The sequence below is a fragment of the Alternaria triticimaculans genome (genome assembly GCF_023758025.1).
Source record: "Alternaria triticimaculans strain BMP 0046 chromosome Unknown scaffold_17, whole genome shotgun sequence".
Classification (NCBI taxonomy): Eukaryota; Fungi; Ascomycota; class Dothideomycetes; order Pleosporales; family Pleosporaceae; genus Alternaria; species Alternaria triticimaculans.
The window spans coordinates 368,328-387,143 of NW_026055974.1; the positions used below are offsets into that span (position 1 = coordinate 368,328).

General features: G+C 52.6%; 9 protein-coding genes across 9 annotated transcripts; 4 read left to right on the forward strand and 5 right to left on the reverse strand.

Annotated features, from left to right (window-relative positions):
- Positions 1–2,816: 2,816 nt before the first annotated feature.
- On the forward strand, positions 2,817–3,501 carry J4E78_008896 (uncharacterized protein; the record flags this gene model as incomplete). Its single annotated transcript, XM_049369495.1, has 2 exons — positions 2,817–3,218; positions 3,286–3,501. 2 exons carry the CDS (start codon positions 2,817–2,819, stop codon positions 3,499–3,501), a joined length of 618 nt encoding a protein of 205 aa, XP_049218819.1.
- Positions 3,502–4,511: 1,010 nt separating this feature from the next.
- Positions 4,512–6,077, forward strand: J4E78_008897 (uncharacterized protein; the record flags this gene model as incomplete). Its single annotated transcript, XM_049369496.1, has 2 exons — positions 4,512–4,519; positions 4,571–6,077. 2 exons carry the CDS (start codon positions 4,512–4,514, stop codon positions 6,075–6,077), a joined length of 1,515 nt encoding a protein of 504 aa, XP_049218820.1.
- Positions 6,078–6,882: 805 nt separating this feature from the next.
- Positions 6,883–7,926, forward strand: J4E78_008898 (uncharacterized protein; the record flags this gene model as incomplete). Its single annotated transcript, XM_049369497.1, has 1 exon — positions 6,883–7,926. The coding sequence occupies one exon, from the start codon at positions 6,883–6,885 to the stop codon at positions 7,924–7,926; it is 1,044 nt and encodes a 347-aa protein (XP_049218821.1).
- A 160-nt stretch (positions 7,927–8,086) lies between these two features.
- Positions 8,087–8,672, reverse strand: J4E78_008899 (uncharacterized protein; the record flags this gene model as incomplete). The annotated part of the gene is made up of 2 exons (XM_049369498.1): positions 8,087–8,353; positions 8,421–8,672. 2 exons carry the CDS (start codon positions 8,670–8,672, stop codon positions 8,087–8,089), a joined length of 519 nt encoding a protein of 172 aa, XP_049218822.1.
- Positions 8,673–9,314: 642 nt separating this feature from the next.
- Positions 9,315–10,073, forward strand: J4E78_008900 (uncharacterized protein; the record flags this gene model as incomplete). The annotated part of the gene is made up of 1 exon (XM_049369499.1): positions 9,315–10,073. One exon carries the CDS (start codon positions 9,315–9,317, stop codon positions 10,071–10,073), a length of 759 nt encoding a protein of 252 aa, XP_049218823.1.
- A 197-nt stretch (positions 10,074–10,270) lies between these two features.
- J4E78_008901 (uncharacterized protein) lies at positions 10,271–11,880 on the reverse strand (the record flags this gene model as incomplete). The annotated part of the gene is made up of 2 exons (XM_049369500.1): positions 10,271–11,147; positions 11,198–11,880. The coding sequence occupies 2 exons, from the start codon at positions 11,878–11,880 to the stop codon at positions 10,271–10,273; spliced, it is 1,560 nt and encodes a 519-aa protein (XP_049218824.1).
- An 821-nt stretch (positions 11,881–12,701) lies between these two features.
- On the reverse strand, positions 12,702–13,940 carry J4E78_008902 (uncharacterized protein; the record flags this gene model as incomplete). The annotated part of the gene is made up of 3 exons (XM_049369501.1): positions 12,702–13,313; positions 13,401–13,836; positions 13,891–13,940. 3 exons carry the CDS (start codon positions 13,938–13,940, stop codon positions 12,702–12,704), a joined length of 1,098 nt encoding a protein of 365 aa, XP_049218825.1.
- A 464-nt stretch (positions 13,941–14,404) lies between these two features.
- J4E78_008903 (uncharacterized protein) lies at positions 14,405–16,858 on the reverse strand (the record flags this gene model as incomplete). Its single annotated transcript, XM_049369502.1, has 2 exons — positions 14,405–16,060; positions 16,139–16,858. 2 exons carry the CDS (start codon positions 16,856–16,858, stop codon positions 14,405–14,407), a joined length of 2,376 nt encoding a protein of 791 aa, XP_049218826.1.
- Positions 16,859–17,531: 673 nt separating this feature from the next.
- Positions 17,532–18,646, reverse strand: J4E78_008904 (uncharacterized protein; the record flags this gene model as incomplete). Its single annotated transcript, XM_049369503.1, has 2 exons — positions 17,532–18,055; positions 18,112–18,646. 2 exons carry the CDS (start codon positions 18,644–18,646, stop codon positions 17,532–17,534), a joined length of 1,059 nt encoding a protein of 352 aa, XP_049218827.1.
- Between the last annotated feature and the right edge of the window lie 170 nt (positions 18,647–18,816).

Genomic DNA, 18,816 nt, shown 5'->3' on the forward strand with positions numbered 1-18,816 from the left:
GACCGGATCGAGAAAATCGCTATTCTGGTTGTTGTACTCATCATCATCTTTCTGCTGGCTACACCTGTCTTCATCATGTATCGCATAACGTGGAACAACACTCGGTCCAGCACGTTTCTCAACATCGGCCTCTTGATCGTCTTCTCACTGTTGTTCGCCGCATCGATGGGTCTGCTCACAAAGGCAAAGCGAGCCGAGCTCTTCGCCGCGACCGCAGCGTACTGTGCTGTACTCATTGTCTTCATTGGGAATTTCAGTAGTAACGCGACGTAGGAGAGGAGATAGCGACTGATGTGGGATGTATGATATCGTCGTGCCAACGGAGATATTCGCGCGACAGTGATGTGACTGTTCACAGCCTTCTACACATTTCCTTGTCTGGATACAAATCTAGCTCAAGTTTCAACACCCGACAAACGTCACACCACTCCCGCGGTCACTGTTTGTTTAGCCTTTCGATCACCAAACTCCTTCAACAGTTGTTCAACAGTCATATCATGGCTACCCGAGGGCGGCAAGAGAACAGTCTCTGCAAGTGCTCGGGCCGTCTCGACAGGACTCAGGCTAACTTCCCTTTTCAGATGCCAGTAGCCCCAGAGTAGACTCATCGAAGCAAGTAAGCCAACTAGCATAGAGCCAATGGCGATCCAAAACGCCAAGTACTATGCTTTGTACACTAAACCACTGCCTGTGTACGTCCACGTCAACGCAGGGCCTGTCTCTCGTTATCTGTATACCCCTGTCAGATTTCCATATTGTGAAGGAAGGGTGAGACGACCTTATGGGGCCTTTCAGTACTTACCAGAGGCAGATGCATACGCCATTCTAAACATTACCTCGTGGAGACCCCAGATCAAGTCGTCCGTGGCGTTGTCCCACCGAAAGGCGCATGAGTTGTTGTAAGCGTCCTCAGAGGAGAGAAAATTGGCATATTGTCGCGATGGAACGCCTGATGGTTCCCAAGAGAATTCGCCCCTGGAGTGTCTGGCTCTTCAGCTTCGTCGCAGAGCTCTTTGCCTGCCTCCGTGGCTCCATCACCAAGGACACCCGCTTCACCTGCAGTTCCAACGCGCGCAGTCGCTTTCTAGGGGTAGCACGATCGATGTCTTCGAGCTTGGCGCATTTAGTGATCTGCTGATATCTCATCTGTCTTGTGTCGATATCGCTTGAGTAGTGCGGAAGGATGAAGAGAGCTGAGAGGTACGATCTGAGAGTTTTCGGTTTGTCTACGTAGCTACATTCTTAGGCTGATATTAATCTTCTGTTGATATTAACATGCTTTTCGTGAACTATTGGCGTTGTGATTGACTTAGACTGCTCCCTTCCTGAAACCAGCAGTCCTTTTCTAGATTCTTTTTTGTCTCCAACCAAGCAAGCTCTTGGTGTATCACATCTAGCGCTAGCATCCTTCTCATTCTATCTCTCAGCCCTCACGTAGGAAACTAGAGGCCCTTGAACCTCCCAAGCGAGTCGGTTTCTTCAAAAGATACGTAGTGATAATGCATGCACTTGTTGGCGAAGGCCGATTGATCATTTGAAGTTTTGCTCTGATCGTTGAAAGAAAACGTAACAGGACGCCAGTACGGCTGAGCAGCGTTGTCTGGGCATTTGGGCCGTCGTGTTGCTAGAGATCCGGTCCCCGGCTTGTCAATTCGGTAGTGCGCGGAAAGCGTGAGGAGGAAAGGCGGAGAACAGGCCGCTATCGGGTGGGTCTTGGCATTGGCACATTGGTGATGTCATCCTGTCAGCTGGAAGCACCGGGAGCTTCTTCTTCCTGAACATCACAACTAAAGTCTGACAGTTTACCACACATACACGGCATTACAGCAGATTACGATGGAGACCAACATTACTCCAAAATACTGTACAAGTCAGTGATGAGTGGCATCTTTCCGGGGCACCCACGGCGCTGCAGCCAAGAGTACCCAGGAAGTTTACTAAACTTCTCCGCTGCGGACACCAACGTCAACATCAATCGAGACCCGAAGGTCTATTTCAATTCTCTGGGGAAACGATAGCGCCTTACGAGTACGTTTGGTCGACATTAAGGCCAACGCGAGCTAGCGCCTTGGGCATGTAGTCCTTTTCTGTCAGCACAGCCACGCGGGTAGGTAGATCATGGCTCAAAAAGGAAGACTTGGTGAAGGAGTAAGCCCGATCAGGAGCTGGGGTAAGACTACGGATCTTACTCTACCCGCACCAAGATAGCTAGGCGATATCTTGGGGGCGATCGTGGGCTTGATGGATGCAAGCTCGCCTTGCAAAAGTATGGGATCTTCCGTTACCAAGACGGTGGACGGCGTCTTCTACGGCACGTTCGAGCGCTCTGCTCATTGGGCACACATGCTAGGTTTCTGATGGGCTCAACTCTCGTTGGCCAGATTCATGCAGGCGGCAGCCTCGCATCGGGGTTCACTCCTTCCGTCTAAGTTCTTGTCAGCAAAATGGAGATACCAAGACCACTACCCATACCGCGGGTCACGCCTTACATTGCATGTACGGGCTCGGCCATGGCGGAAATGATCTCAAATCATGCTGTTGACTTGGCGAAACCTACGTTGAAGATTTCACCAAGACACCAGTGTCCATCTCCAAGAGTCTTTACCACCGATCCATGCTTGCAGTGCGTCGTCCACCGATGTCATCGGGCCAGGGCAAGAAGGAAATGAAGTTGAGCTCTGATGGTGAAGTGGAGAGCCGTATGTGTATAAAGGACCGCACAGGATAGCTTCAATTATTCCTCATCAGCATCTCACATCCTCCTCACCACATCCACATACCATTCAACAGCTTCCGCTACACACACAACATCCAACATGCATTTCACCACCCCCGCCCTCCTCGCTCTCATCTCCGCTCCCCTTGCCTTCGCCGCTCCCACTGCCGGCAAGCACGACTACAAGACCGACTGCAAGAAGGACTGGGACGCCAAATGGAACGCTAAGGACAACGGCTGGAAGAAGAACGAGAAGCTCTTCTACTTCGACGCCGAATACGTCGTCAAGGCCACACCCGACCAGGTCATCGCCAACACCGGCGCACCTGCACCCGGCCAGCCCGGCGCCAAGGGCCTCTTCAAATACGGCATCAACATCGCTGAGAACACCATCTGCTACAACATCACCCTGAGCGGTGTAACTGGAGACTACCAGTCCCCTGCGCTCACTGCGACCCACATCCACGAGGCTGTCAAGGGCAAGGCTGGACCACCCAGACTTGTAAGTTTGCCTCCTTTTCCTCTTGCATTACGCATACTTGAGACGATTACTAACGCACATCTCACAGGCCTTCCCCAACCCTACCGGCCCCGATGACCGCCGTACTTCCGTTGGCTGCCTCAAGGGTCCCTTCACTGTTGGCGTCATCAACCCAACTACCCAGAAGGACCAGGCTGATGGCTTCCACGTCAAGCAGATTGTAGCTAACCCCAAGGGTTTCTTCACTGACTCCCACACTGCGCAGTTCGTTGCTGGTGCTGTTAGGGGTCAGCTTGGATACTAAGCCTTCCTCGGGACAGTGATAGGGGAAAGAAGTAATTGTTGAGGATAATACCTAATAATTTGGTAGTTTCTAATGTCTAAGAAATGAACGCATTGTCTTTACAGAGTTTCCATAACGTGACTCTTCCGTGGTGGTTTCCGTGCTTGAGGTTCGCGAAAGGTCTTGATGCAACTTTGGTAGTTGTGTACCATGGTTAACATATTACACTTTTTTACATAGGCTGTAGGCAACAGCACCACCCGATCTACCCACCTTAGTATTTGAACAGGGTCCCCTTCCGTTAGGAAAGTTCTTCGTCGAACACTGCTCATACGCACGAAAGGCTACTGCTAGAAAGCCCTTCTTACTCATCGCCTGAAATCGAGTTATCCGTAGGTACTTCACCTCTGTCACTGTATACTGCTAACCCAAAAGGTAACACCCAACGTTTCAACACTAGAGAACTGCAACATGTCTTCTCTGTTCATTCTGTCTATGGCATACGGGGGTATGGGGCCCGCAATCTGCATTCGCAACCGGCGCCGGAGACTTCTAGAAGAGCAACAGAAGTTGATTGAAGAGATCAAAGAGATCAAAGAGCAAACTCAAAAGGTTAAAGAGCAAACTCGAAAGATGAAAGAGCAAACCCACACTCAGACTGAAGAGTTAGAGGATATTTCACGACGTGTCGATGTGCTAGAGATCCGATACGGTATAAAGAAGCATTAAAGATGGGTTCAGTCGGAGATGGCTCGTGGCTACACTCTCCTCTCTCGGAATGATTTCGGAAAATCTACGGTGGTGAAGTAATCACTCTTCCACATTGATACCATTCAACTCAACCCGGACTGTAAATAGAAATGACACCCTTCTCAACTTGATCTGGTCATATGTATGTCTTTCGGCTCTTGCTTGATATCCAAAAGTATCTTGCCACGTAGTTGCCGCTCGTATCCCGTGGTGAAGGTGAACAAGGTGAACAAGGTGAACAAGGTGAACAAGGTGTGCAAACGCACTTTCCCTTCTAGGCCATGCCCTCGTGTTTGCTACCACTAGCGCGCCTCGTCTCTCACCACTTACCACTACCAAGCTACTTCCAACATCAGTCTCTGCATCGTCTCTCAAACCCCGCCTCAGGTACCGCGTTGTCAGTGACCTCGACACCCGACGCCGACCTCTCAAGCGCACTCGGTATGCTCGCGATGCAAGACCCCTCCGTTCCGACACCTGGCAAGTGCCATATCGATAGATGCGCCGTCGAGACTCTGATACAAGTGGCTGAGAGTCTGGACTACAAGGGTCTATGTTCGTTGGCACGCGCCTCGAAGCGCTACACCGAGGCTGCGCAAGATGTCCTCTACCGCGTTGTCGACCTTCGTCCAGCCTACGACGATTTGGAACACGAGTCTACGTTTGGCCGCCCCACCAAGTCTGGTCTCGCAGTATTTCTCTGGACTATCAAACAAAAGCCTCATCTGGCGACCAAAGTCCAGGACTTGTGGTTCCTGCCGCGTTCGACACATGTCAAGTATCCACAGCTAATGTATTCCGGCGTGTCGCCCGTCTGCCTAATGATCAAGCCTGGAAGCTATGTAGTCAAAGTGAGTGAGAATGAACTCGCTTGCGATCTCCTGGCTCGTCTTACCGAGTTGCGTTCTTTGACTATTACCGCTCTAGACGACTATACCTGCAGGACCGAGTTAGAGCACCCTGGTCGTCCGGTACGTGAAATCAACAAGGACATCTTCGGAAGACTCCCAGTCCCCATACACAAGCTTGTGGAACTACCCTGCTTCTCGAAGCTTACGTCTATCTGCCTCTCTCATGGTCATCTGGACTGGGCGGTCGTTACATTACCTACGCTTCATACCCTATGCATAGGCATCAAGGCCAAGCTACTGAGACCGAGCAACACTGCAAAAGCTCCCAATATCACATCGCTCACACTGGAAATGGAACCTGGAGCTCCGAACAACGACTTCGTGGGAGCGATCATCTTCCTCATTCATCTCCCAAACATCCATACATTGACTTTGGGTTCTTATCTGCGGGACTTGGGTCACCCCAAATTTCCTCGGAGTACTGTAGACCATTTCGGCTGTTCAGCCTTCGGAAATACTGGCTGCTTCAGCCCAGAGGCTGTGCAGATGTTGGTGTGCCACGCACGCTCAGTCGAGAAACTGACGTTCACGTACACAGAGCCTGTACATTTCGCCGACACCTCAACTACTCGCTTGGACGTTCGTGAGTTTGAACAGCTACGACGAATACAGATTGCTGAGTGTGGCCTGGTGGATAGTCACAACTTCCAGCGTCTCGCTGGATCCGATCCGTCTCAGCTGTTACCTCGTCGCATTCGAACTCTAGTCATCACCCATCCTAGGTCTCCAGGGCCAGATGACGGGGACCGCAAGTCAAAGCTCGCGAGCTGGCTAGGAGAGCTGACGAAGACCGACTTTCCAGACCTGGAACGAGTTGAGGTTGTGTGTTCAGTTGGATATGGAGATGATATTGGGTTCAAGCAGCGTCTTGAGCAGTCTGCAGAAGTTCGCTTCCTCGAGACTATCGGTGTGGCAGTGGTGGTAAGGAAGGAGTGATCGACAGTAGGGTGCGTGCCGGCGTTCAGTTGCTCAAATTGAGCGTCGGACATAGCCATTTTAGAGATGGCACTAAGAGACACCTAAGAGGTACTCGCTGGAAGTCTGATCGAACGACTGGCATCGTGTTAGGTAGCATACACCTTCCTCCAAGGTGCATTGAGCCAGGCATTGGCAGAACAACGAGATTCTACGTACACAAAGCCCATCATGCGCATCTTCGAATAAGTGCCTTTCCTGTTCTCGTCGTTGATATGCGCGACCTATGATCGAACACGTGCGTCAGGTACGGAGATGATGGATGTCTGACGCGGTGCCGCCTGACGATAGTGTCAACGTGGCGATGTCGTTGTTAGCAGCTGCGGCGCAAGGCGACCCGTTTCAGGTTGCCTCATCAGTCGTATCCGCAAGGCATCAGTATTGATTATCTTACTCAGCTGCGAATCTCCCCCTCGCGCATTCCTCCACAACCTCCCTTGTTTGCACCTCCACCCATCATCTCATTTCGACTCATCGCGCAGTCTTGCATCACGCGTGTGCGCACGATCCCTTTGTGCGAGCGGCCAAACAACGCGGCACCCTTCGGAGTTGTCGTCTGACCGATCAGAACGCTTCGGCGATTGGATACTGCCGTATACGAAGGCAGGACTATTGTTTCAGCATCGCGCGATACCCGTAGTCCCGCACTGTTTTTGTTGTGTGAGGGAAGCTGGACAGCGCCCCTGGCACCATCGTGTTCCTCGCATCGCACGTATTCCGCTAGCGTGCTAGGCACGCTCGATTACACGGCACCCTACACTTTACCATGAGCATCGTCATGGCATCCGCATCGATAAAGACGAGCGAGCTGTCGCGCTGGCAGCCATGGCTTGCAGACTACAATATTGCTGGCGTTGAGCCTAAGGGTTGGATAACCCTCCTCGCATTGTTACTTCCCCTACTATGCTTCGTCGCTTTCAGAAAGTACCGCAAAATGCAATACCAAAACAAGAAGCCGTTCCGGTTCCTGGACCTACCACAAGAGCTGAGGGATATGGTGTATGAGCATTTCCTTGACGACCCCATCTACCCGCCACCAGCGCGCAACGAGATCCAACGCTCGACGCTGAACTGGATGCGACCCGCGCGCTGGACATCCACATCTACATCATCGCCCGTGCGACACGAAAGTAAATGGATATTCCTAGCGAACAAGCAAGTGTACTCCGAATACATGGACATGATCTGCAAGCGCAAGACGTTCCACTTCAGCGTCACGCCCCAGACATACAAGCCCGCCACAACCATCCCTCCATCTGCATTCCCAGCGCCATCAACACAGGATAACCGAGTATGGAATATTTCCCCCGACCTGCTCTCCAAAGTGCAAAACTGCTCCCTCAAGCTCGTCACAACATCGTCCATGCTCGGCGTCACAGACCCGCGCTCCATGACATCCTCATCCTGGACGCTCGGCCGCCGCATGCGCGAGCAACTCAAACACATGTCCAACGTCAAGACCTTTACTCTCGACGCCAAAGCCCTCGGCGATCCCCTCTGGAACCCGCTTTGGATCTGGTACCACGCTTCCCAGTCACTCAAGATGCTCGGCACGGAGTACTCTGACACCGTGCCGCGGGGGCCGCAACTCACTGGCATAACATTCAGTTTGGATACGTGGAGCCCGGGCGAGAACTATCTGAGGAGAGATGAGGCGAGCGGTGGGCAGTGGGTGTGGTATTGCATGAAGAACCATCTTATTGGGACGGATATGGGTGCTGACATGACGGTGAGGGAGTTTTGCGCAAAGTTGTATCAGGAGTGCAGTATCTGTAGAGTGGATGAGGAGGGGGATACGACTGTGATTTGAGACGTTGCGCTGGGCTGGCCCTGGCGGTGTTTGGGTGGAGACTTCTTTATTGTATTGATAGCTCCGGCGTCTTTTTGTAGCCTTTTCCTGCGTACCGCATACGCATGATTGTATTCCTAGCACTATTCTTATATCAATCCGCAAGGGCTGTCCTCGGCTTTTACTTCTTCTCCTCCATCATCTCCTTTGCAGGCAGTGTCGCATACCGCGCCATGACCTCGATGTTCTTCTCCTTCATCATCTTCTCATCCGTCTTACTTATCTCAGCCAGGGTCTTGAAGTAATCGATGTAAAACGCGGGGGTATAAGTGTTGAAGAACTTGGACTCTTCGTTTGTAGGGTTCGAGAAGGTGTGGGGTGCGCGAATGGGTACGGTAACGTAGTCGCCGACGTAGGCGTCTTGTATGGCGCCGTCAGGTGCGTGAAACTGCGTTGAGGGTTAGCGATTTGGTCCGGTAAAGCAGGAAAGAAATGTTGGAAAGGTATAGACGTACTCGAACCATTCCCTTGGTAACAAGGAACGTCTCGTCGTGCATCTCATGCCAGTGTGCTGGTGGTCCAGGTGTGTTTGGAGGCAGTGTGAACTCTGCGGAGCCTATGCGGTTGTCTGTTCGCGATCCATCTTCCATGACTCTGCAAGTGATTTGGCCTAGTTTGAGTATCTCGCCTTGTTTCGCAGAAACGAAGTTGATGGGTCGGCGTGGCATCTTCATGCTGGCCATTGCTTGTCGGGCTTCGTCGTCCATGATGGGCTCGAAAGTGGGAATCTGGAGTGATGAGGTAGAGTTTGAGTATCTTGTTCGCTGGTTTGTTAGGTAAAGGTGAGCTGAGATACGCGGAGAGACTCTAGGTCAGTCATATAAGAAGTGTGGTGGATGAAGAGGCTCAAATGTAAGCGCTGGACTTCACTACTGCGGAGAGCCGGCGGATGCAACATGTATCCCCTACAGATTGCTCGGATGTCCGCGCCAATAGATGACTGCGGGAGAACATCGTTCAACTATAGGAAGACATCACGTACCCACAACGCAGTTTCATACGTAAAGTTTGTGAGATGATGCGTTGTCTGAACTTCGATGAGATACTACCACCGCGGGGATTGATTGATGCCCCGCCAGCCGCGCCTAACTCAGGGTTAGCGCGGGGCCTTTCCCTTTTTGGCGGGCCTGATCCTTCCCCACCTTTGTCCGCCCTGTACGCCCTTCCACTTACCTGCAGCGTACCTGCATGGCTGCCTGTCACTGAATGTCGTTGTTACGCGTCTGATCGCTGCCTAGGAAGCAGCATATTCATCAAGACTAACCTTTCCACACCTGAAGTCTACTAAACACCAGCAGCCAGCTCAACTCAACCCCCAGCATCTCTGAACAACCAACACTACATTCAAAATGTCGCAAGAGACCCCGCAGAAGATGCCGAAGAAGATGTGGAACGTCCTTGAGAACAATCCAGAAGTCATGAATCACTTGGCTCAAGACCTCGGTCTGGACACAACAGCGCTCTCTTTCTACGACATCTACTCACTCACTGACTCCGACATGTTGAGCTTCATCCCGCGACCAGCGGTAGCACTACTTGTCATCATCCCTCTGACACCTACCTGGGACGAGGCCCGAACAACAGAAGACAAGGACAAGACCGAGTACGAGGGTAAAGGCGACGCCGAACCCGTCATATGGTTCAAGCAGACCATAGGAAATGCTTGCGGCAGCATAGGCCTTGTGCACTGCCTTCTCAACAGCGACGCTGCACAACACATCCAGCCCTCTTCAACACTAGCCCAGATCCGCGAAGACGCGCTACCAAAGCCCATCTGGGAGCGCGCGAAAGTGCTCGAAGACTCCGACGCGTTCGAGAAGGCTCACGCAGACGCCGTGAAACTGGGAGATTCTGCCCCGCCTGCAGAGATCGAGGAGGCGCATACAGGTCAGCATTTTGTGGCTTTCGTCAAGGCGAAAGATGGACATCTGTGGGAACTTGAAGGCGGTCGCATGGGTCCGCTTGATCGGGGTGTGTTGGGGGAGGACGAGGACGTGCTTAGTCCGGCTGCGTTGGAGAAGGGTATTGGTCGTTTGATGAGGATTGAGTCTGAGAAAGGGGGAGACCTGAGGTTTTCTGCGATTGCGCTGGCTCCGGCAATGAAGTGAAGGTGTCGCATCTGGTCCATCTGGTACGCCAATCGTCCTCCGCATGTGGGCTTCTGCTTTACGTCACTCCAACACATCTTATGACCAAGGCATTTATGCACTTCTACTCACACGTTTCACATGAGCATATTCATTATGCAAAGATATACCTTGTATTGTGTCTTCTCCTTTCCCATCAACTAAAAGTTTGAGCACACTCAGTCTCCATACCCCGCTTCACTCATAAACGGACTCTTCCCACGTATGCTCTTCCCAAACCTCAACAGAATCAACGGAATGAAACTCAACGCCAACGCGATAAAGCCCAATAAACTACTCGCCCACTTAAATCCCAACGTACGATACATACTCTGCGTCGCAAGCGGCAAGAAAGCCGCCATAAAGTTCTCCAGAAACGCAATGCCCGCGATAGCACTAGCAGCATACTTCGCGTACGCATCGACCACATACGTCGTTACTCCGGCTGTACTGCAGAACATACCGAAGCCCACGAAAGCGAGCGATATGCTGGGTACGATCCACGGGATGGAAGAGTAGGACGTCCATGCGAAATAGAACAGTCCACCACTCAGACCGATGAACGAAGCTGGGATGCTGAGATAAAGTCGCGCTTCTGGGATCGGCTGCCCTGGGGTTTCAGTGTTGCGTCTCGCGGATGCGAAGTAGACGCGGTCTTGGATTAGAGATGCAATGAGGCCGATGAGCTCTCCGATTACGACGGCGGATTGCACGAGGCCTGTGCCGAAGAATGTCCAGCCGTACAGCTCTGAGAAGACTTGTACGATGGACTGCGTGAACATGAAGGCCGTCCCGATGCAGAAAGCGCTCCATAGCCCAAAGGAAAGGACGACGCCTTCAGTGCATAGCATACGCGTTGGTCGAACGAGCGTCTCTTTGAGAATTTCGCCAAAACTTGTGTGCTCTTTCTCGGCCTGGGCATACACCTCTTTCCCAGTCTTGGCACGAATATGACGTGCACGCTGGGCGAGAATGACATCTGGTCGCACCTCTGGGAGAAGAAAGAACAGTACCGGCATAAGAGCGCTGTAGAAGATGATTTGACTCAGAAAGATCCTACGTCCAAATTAGCCAGGGCCCCGCGTAGCAACTAAAGCATGACTTACCATCGCCAAGTCGTATACTGTACAACCAAACTACCAAACACAGGCCCCATATTAAGCCCCGCAAGCAATGCGAAAATGTAAAGCGACGTCCCGAAACTCTTGGCTCTCCCATCCCTCCAGATATCGCTTACAATCCCCGACGTGATATTCGCAAGGACACCCGAGCACGACCCAGTAATAATCCTCGTTATGATCAACGTCGCGAAGTTCTTGGCCAGCGCTTGCGGAATGATGAAGATGATCAATACCGCGTAGATGGCCATGTAACTCCACCGCACACCAAAGTTCTCCATTAGAGGTAGTCCTAGCAATGGTGCTGCGGCGCCTCCTAGGTTCCAGCTTAACACCGGCCAGTACGAGTGCGGAAACGCTTCATCGCTGACGTCGAAGCTGGTGTTGATCTGCTCGGCGGCGGATGTGAGCATTGTTCCCGAGACTTGGACGACGAAGGTCATGGTACAGGCTAGAAGGGTGGTCCGCCATTTCTTCGACGGAGAGAAGTTGAAGGGGTTGGATGGGTCCGTTGGTGAGGTCCAGGTGATGAATGTAGGATCGGACTTTGAGGTGGGCGGTGGTGTAGATGCTCCTGATATATCCTGGTTCGGTCGATGATCTCGCTTTTCTTCAGTCGTCTGAGAGCTTAGACTTGTCGAAGATGTCGAAGTCGGTGTTGGAGAAGCCATGATGGAGTAGAGGCCACGGCTAAGACGGACCTAGCGTTGCCGGGTCTGGCTTATAAGTCGGGTTGTTGGAGGCGAGGGTGCGACTAAGCAGCAGTCACCCAATGCTTACACACACCTTCCCAGTCCAATCACAGGTAATATGCTATTGTAGCTCGAGTGCGACTCATGTAACCAGACGCGTAGATGCAGCTATCCGCAGCGGCACGCGCCTTTTGCCCGAGAAACTTCCTTTGGTTCTTTTCACAATGAGACCCCAGATCTCAGGATTCGTATGAGCCGAAAAAGACCTTCTCAGACCATAAGCTTTCACAAGCACCAAACCCAAGAAACCGATGTTGTCTGAAGCTTGGTAGTTGAGTGGAGTATGGAGACGAACAACAAGCTCGCCCCATTTTGCTCGGCGATCACCATGCGAGGTGCAGACAAAAACCTGACTCTCGCTGACATCACGGTTCATAACATGCCTGACTAAGTTCACTGGATCGCTCGTGCGGCCTTGTTAACTATAACGTAACGAAAAGTGGAAGCGAGGCAAGCGCTGGCTTGGCGGGCCGTCGGTCTGGCATTGTGGGGCGGGGGCATCTAAGATCGTAGATTCCTGGGGATGGGATTAGTGCACATGATGAGTGAGGTTCTTTGGAGGATTGCGAAGGTTTTGGCGATGGGAGGGATGGTGATGGTTGAGGAGATGCGATGAAGACGTTGGGCCGGGATGTAGCCGAGGATTTTGACGCTAAACTCTATTTGTTTGTCCCGATCTTATCAACTTCTTGTTCCGGTCTTCTTACACATACCTATAGATGTACCTCTGATCTGGCCGCTTACACATAGTTCTCCTTCGTTCCCTTCTCCGCACTCCGATAGATCGCCTCAATCATCTTATGCCTCACGACAGCCTCCTCCCAAGTCGTAACACTACCCTTGCCCTCTCCAGCCCATGCATCCCAAGCCCTACCCACATTGAACGAAGGGTCTGCAGCCTTCTCGACCTCAACCTCTTTCAATCCCTCTTGGCCCAGGGCAATTTTGACTGTAGGCTGGAACATCTGCACATGTCCGTTCGGTCCTTCCAACACGAGCGTACCCTCGGATCCGATGATCTCCCAGTAAAAGTCCCGTCCGGTGCGTGAAAAACCTGGCGCATATGTCACGTCGACGTTTCCGCCGCCATTGATGAGTTCTGCGGTGATGGAGACGAAGTCGTGAGAGGTTTTCGCCTTCTTTTCTCCAAGGGGCTTGTAGTTCTCGTCTACGAGCTCGAGCTCGGGGTATCTGTTCGACAGCACAGCGGAAATGGAGCGAAGTTCGCTGGAAAAGACGTAGCATAGAGCGTCAACGGCGTGGCCGAAGGGGATAGTGAGGATGTTTGCGCCGTTTTCCACGGGGTGCATGTACATGTAAGAGGGCATAGTTGTGCCGCCGAATATCATGCCCTGTTGGTTTCTGCGTTAGCAAGCTTGTTCATCCCATAGACCATATGCTTTTCAGTCAGTTTCGGAAGGGTAGACATGAGAACTCACATGACCGAACATTGTCGTCCCCAAAATCTTGCCCAGCTTCCCCGACTCAACAATCTCCTTCGCCTTCAAAATTGATGGGTTCTGGCGTGCTTGCAAGCCCACCATCGTCCTAACACCTTTCTCTTTAGCCAACGCCGTCAATTCTTCTGCTTCTTTCTCATTGCGAGCCAAAGGCCATTCACAGAAAACGTCTTTTCCCGCTTCCAGAGCCGGACGGATGAGATCATAGTGTTGGGGCACGTTGACGCTAACAGCGATAATGTCAACGTTAGGATCCTGGGCGACTGAGCTGGGAGAGTCGTGCGTGGATACGGAGTCTAGAGAGTACTGTTTGGCGGAAGCCTGAGCTGAAGCGAGAGAGCTGTTCTGAAGGGCGGTGATCGCATAGTGCGGGTTGCGTTGGAGGTAGGGAAGATGGGACTTCGATGCCCAGGATCTGGTGTTGTGTCAACTACCGATGCTCATCATTTCAGGAACGATGCGATCGTACCCTTTAGCAGACAGGCCAATGAGGCCGATGCGCTTTTGTGAGGTGGCCATGATAGGTCAGTACGGCACGCGACTTCGGAGGATTGTCAGCACGGTGAACGGTGAGCAATCAGATGCTTACTCAAAATAGCGAATGCGTACCAGTTTCATATATCAAACAGCGGAATAACTGTACATTCCGCTGTTTCCGTAGCCTGCATCCAAAGCGGGTACAGCCGATTGGTGTCGCGTCATTGTCGCGTGGCATGCATGACGCCATTCGTAGCTCCTCCGCATTTCGTCCGGACGCGCTTGACATTCAACATCTCGGGTTGTCTACCATCTTGCAAAATCCATGTCCGTGAATCTGGCATCACGCAGAGAACGGCATTAAATGTTTTCAACATGATTCCTACCGACACAGTATATCCTAGTGTACAACTTAGGCGTGTAATTCAGGCATTAGGTACAACTCGGAAGCAGCGACTCGCATCGTATGTGTGAACCGTATATCCAACCATCTCCATGAAGCTCTCCTATGATGTCTGATCCATCTCCTCATCTTCATCTTCACCGTAACCGTCCTCGTCATCGCCGTCATTACCATCCTCATCCCACCTCTCAGGGTAACATCCATACAGCTGTGCGTGATCATAGTCTTCGTCCGCAATACATGCATGATCCTGTCCCCGGGTATAAGCCTCGTTCACGAAATACGGCCGCGAAGTCGCCAGGCCAAGAGAAGGCTCAGAGCCCACAGCCAGACGACTCAAAGCAGCCGCACTGTTCGGGACGAAAGGTTCAGCCGATGGAGATAGCGCACTTGAAGCCGACGTCCCAAAACCATACGGATTCTCCGTAGCTTGGAAGTCCCCGGTATTACCAAACGTGCCCGCCACCTCTTGTCCTGTGAACGGCATCCCAATCTCATTCTGCACCAACTTCTTCGTACTCCATCCGTTGGCCTGAGATAGATCTGCATAGTACTTCTCGTTCTGGCACTGCTCGCAAAAGTACGTTCCATGTCTAGCTTTCAACTTTCCGATCCTATCGAGGCAGTCCTTGTGGTACCAGCGCACTCTGCAGTCCTTGTTCATGCATTGCGTGATTTGGACTTCGTTGGTGCGAGCGGGTTTGCGGCAGGAGCAGATTAGGTCGGTTTTGGCGGGAAGATGCTGGAGGTGGGTTTCGAAGGCTTCTTTGGTGACGCCAAATGGCGCGGTATAATCAGCGGCTGGGTCGCGTTTGCGGTACATGGGCGCCTTCGGTGAGTGTTTCTTGCCTGAGGGTTTTGACGGAGGGCTTGGCGTTTTTTTGTTTGACAATGCTTTGCCTTTGTTCTTCGCAGGCGTATACTCGCCGCCCGGTCCATCTGGGTCATATTCCTGTTCTGATATGTCGGATGGTACATCGCTCAAGTCCGTGTCGTCGCCATCGATGTCTTTGGTCTTGACCGCGCGTTGAGGTGTCGAGGGACCCTGAGGATTTATTACCGTGAAGAAGTTGCGGATGTCGGTGCCCTTCGCTGCGGCCATACTCTCTCGCTTTATACGGTGATTGGTGAAGAAGCCGCGGACAGCGTTACTATCGACGTCGCGACCGAACCTGCGACTACCACTGCCGAAATCCGGGATACTGTCTGGTAGCAGTGTCTTACTGCCGAGCTTTTCGTAATCTTCGTGTTGTACAGACTCCGGATCTCGATGGACGTAGATGCGCGTCTTTGAGATGCGCTTCTTTGGGGTATCAGGAGTCGGCGGCGGGGTGTTGTAAGGGAAGCTCAAGGATGGGCGTGGGGAGTAGACACAGTTGAGACTAGTTGAATCCAGCGGAGTTGTGAAAGAGCGTGGAGAGCACTGTGGAGAAACCGGTTCACCAGCGCTCCTTTTGTCCCCAACGAAGAGGGCATTGTACGCACTTGTCCATGAGGCCTCGCGATCCTTGAGCGTAGGGAAGATTCTGAGACTGTGATAAGACGTGTAATCAACAGGCTCTGTATGCGGAGTTTCGTCTGTGACGCCATCCAGGTATAGCGAGCCAGTAGTTGAACAGGCCAGCCCTTCAACGCTCCAATCGTCCTTCAAGTCGTCACCCTCCCTCAGATCGTACAAATCTTCTTTCGATGTAGGACGCCGAATAGGCCGGATTAGGGAGTGGAAGTGTCCAGCTCCTTGAGGTTGATCGAAGAGCCCCTTTGTAGACAAAGTCAGTAAATGCTTTCATGCATGCGACAAGGTTGTCATGACGTTGGGTAATCGGCCGTAACATACATATAGAGGATGTTCGACGAGACGCACCTCCGCATGCCTGTCAACAAGCTCTCCGATGCAGCCCAGACAGTAGGTGGGCAGCTGCTGACCTCGAGACACCAGCTTTCTAACCACCTGTGTCCACAATGGATCCTTCATCCTTGGTCCGCTGCGGCGAAATGGAAAGATCCTACCGGCAGCTACGATGACATCTGAGGCCGGCTCAACAGTTCCCCAGTCAAGCAGCGGCTCGAGTGTGACGACGCGAGAGTGTTGAGCTTGTCCAGTGGCCTTTCTCTCTGTATCCGGACAGGAGGGGTTGCCGCAGGTTTCCTTGGAATTGTCATTGAAGATGAAGACGACGTCGCACATTATTTGATATCGTGTTCCGGATCCTCTTCCTTCGAGGAGCTGTATGACAAGCTCTGCATGCTCAGCGAGAACCTGATCACAGCTCCAGCGATAGGTTTGGGCAGCGTCCATAAACCTCAAAGACTGATGGCCTGGCTTTGTAACGCGAGAGGGCTTCTTCCAGAGCGTCGTTTGCAGCTTGAGATATTGCTCGGCGCTATCGTCTAGCGTAGGCGTTGTTATGCCCCGATCCCGAAAGAATTGGACGAATTCTTCGCTGGCTTCCTTGCCGATCTTAGGGAACAGGTAATGGGCGCTCCAAAGGTCATCTTGATTGGTGTAGAAACCTTCGAAGGAGCAGTCGCTAGAGCTCTCGCCCGACGAAGCCATGTTGCGCAGTGGGGTCTATGCTGTTACCATAAGCTGACCTTATCCACAAGACGGGGGTATCGGTCAGGACTGTCGCGTGTCTGGACGGGGAAGGGGGCGCGTGCGGGAGGTCGCTCTCATGCGAAGGGTCTCATACGAAGGGGACGGTTGCAGTGCCACGGGCCGACAGACTCCGCCTGTCGCACAACGAGCGGTGACAGGAGACGCTCGTACCAGTTTTGAAGACTTTTTCGATCGATTGGCATGCTCTGAGTGGGCGTCCAGTATGAAAAGAACGGTAGCGAAATGGCATCCATTGGAACGCATGTGGAGTGGAGCACGTCAAACGAAACGCGAAAGAACCACGCGCAGTGAAAACACACGTCTTGAAGTGAAAGTGAAAGTGAAAAGAGAGAAAAACATGTACGAAAACCGCGCACCACACTTGACCAACTCGCATACCTTTTGAAGTTTATGCCTTGATACGACCATACGCTTATAAGGTATGGTCCAGGGACATGCCTGAGATGTGAGGATTTTGGTAGAAGTGCAAGAGCCTTTGATGCGGACATGGCCAGTGTTAGACGTGCGTATAACTCTCACTGGATTTCGGACGTCAATGTTGATGATGAAGGTACCCCACGAGAGCATATGTGCTCGTGTTTGGGGATCCTCCGAATGCGATATCTTCCGTTTACAGGATGGCATTGATCTCGTTGCCGCTCACCATGCCCTCTACAGTCGCCTTCAATATCTCACCAAGGTTCTTGATCGACGTTGTCGAAAACCATGCCACATGCGGACTCAGAGTAATGTTGAGGTCCTTCACGTCTTCCTCCAACAGTGGGGTATCTGCAGGTCCACCAAGAGGTTCCACCTGGTATACGTCGGTCGCATAACCGGCTATGCGCCTCTGCTTCAGGGCTTGCACTACAGCAGCTTCGTGTACTATGCCGCCTCTCGCGACGTTGACTATGACGGTATACGGATGCATCTTCTCGAGCTCGGGAGTAGAGATGAGGTTGAGCGTCTCGGGGGTTCGCGGGAGAGCTAGGACGAGGACTGTGGAGTTGCGGAGCACATGGTCAAAGGGTATGCGGTCGTCAGAGGCGTCAGGGGCTGGGAGCCCGGTGTCTACGGGAGGCGTCGCTGGTGTCTTTCGACTCGCGATAAGTACGCGCATGCCCAATGCTTGCCCTAGCGCAGCTATTCGCTTGCCTATCACCGCGTGTCAGCGCAGGACTTCTCATCCTGATTAGGATATGAGGACCTACCGATGCCCCCATAGCCGATAACGCCCATAACCTCATCTTTGCAGGTCATCGGAGGCATGCCGTCCGGCAGGCGCATGTGGTCCTTCACGCTACCCGCCGTCTTCCATTCGCTGGGGTGCGCACGAGTGATGCGATCCAGCAAGGCGGTGCGCCTTCTGGATGCAAAGTATAGACTTATGGCATGTTCCGAAACCGCGTCGAGGTTTGCCCCCGGGCAGTTTGTAACGCGAATATTGCGGGCCCGGCAGGCGTCCAGGTCCACAGGGTCTGTTCCGGTCGCGGATATGGCAATATAGCGGAGGTTCGGAGTAACACTGGGGCGCAATGTTTCGGCATCAAGCTTAATGGTGGTAGTAATGATTATCGTTGCATCGTGGATGCGCGAGTGGAGCTCTTCACGAGTCGACGTGGTCTTGTACGCTGTCAGTTTGTGGGTTGTGGAGGCTGGGAAGGTGAATCCGTGGATGGGGAGGGGCTGCTGATGCTCCTCAAGGGCTACAATCTCGTGATGCATGGCGACACAGTTACACAGCATTCGGCGCAAGGCTGGCGCTGCTCCAGACGCCCATTATCGCCATTTTATGCTGGCCATGGAACGCCTCATACTGCCAAGTTTGGGCACCTGGGTCCGCTACTGCCGCATGCGACATGTTAGGGCGCGTCGTCAACGGAAGGAGCGAAGGAGCGAGGGGAATGCGCTGGGCA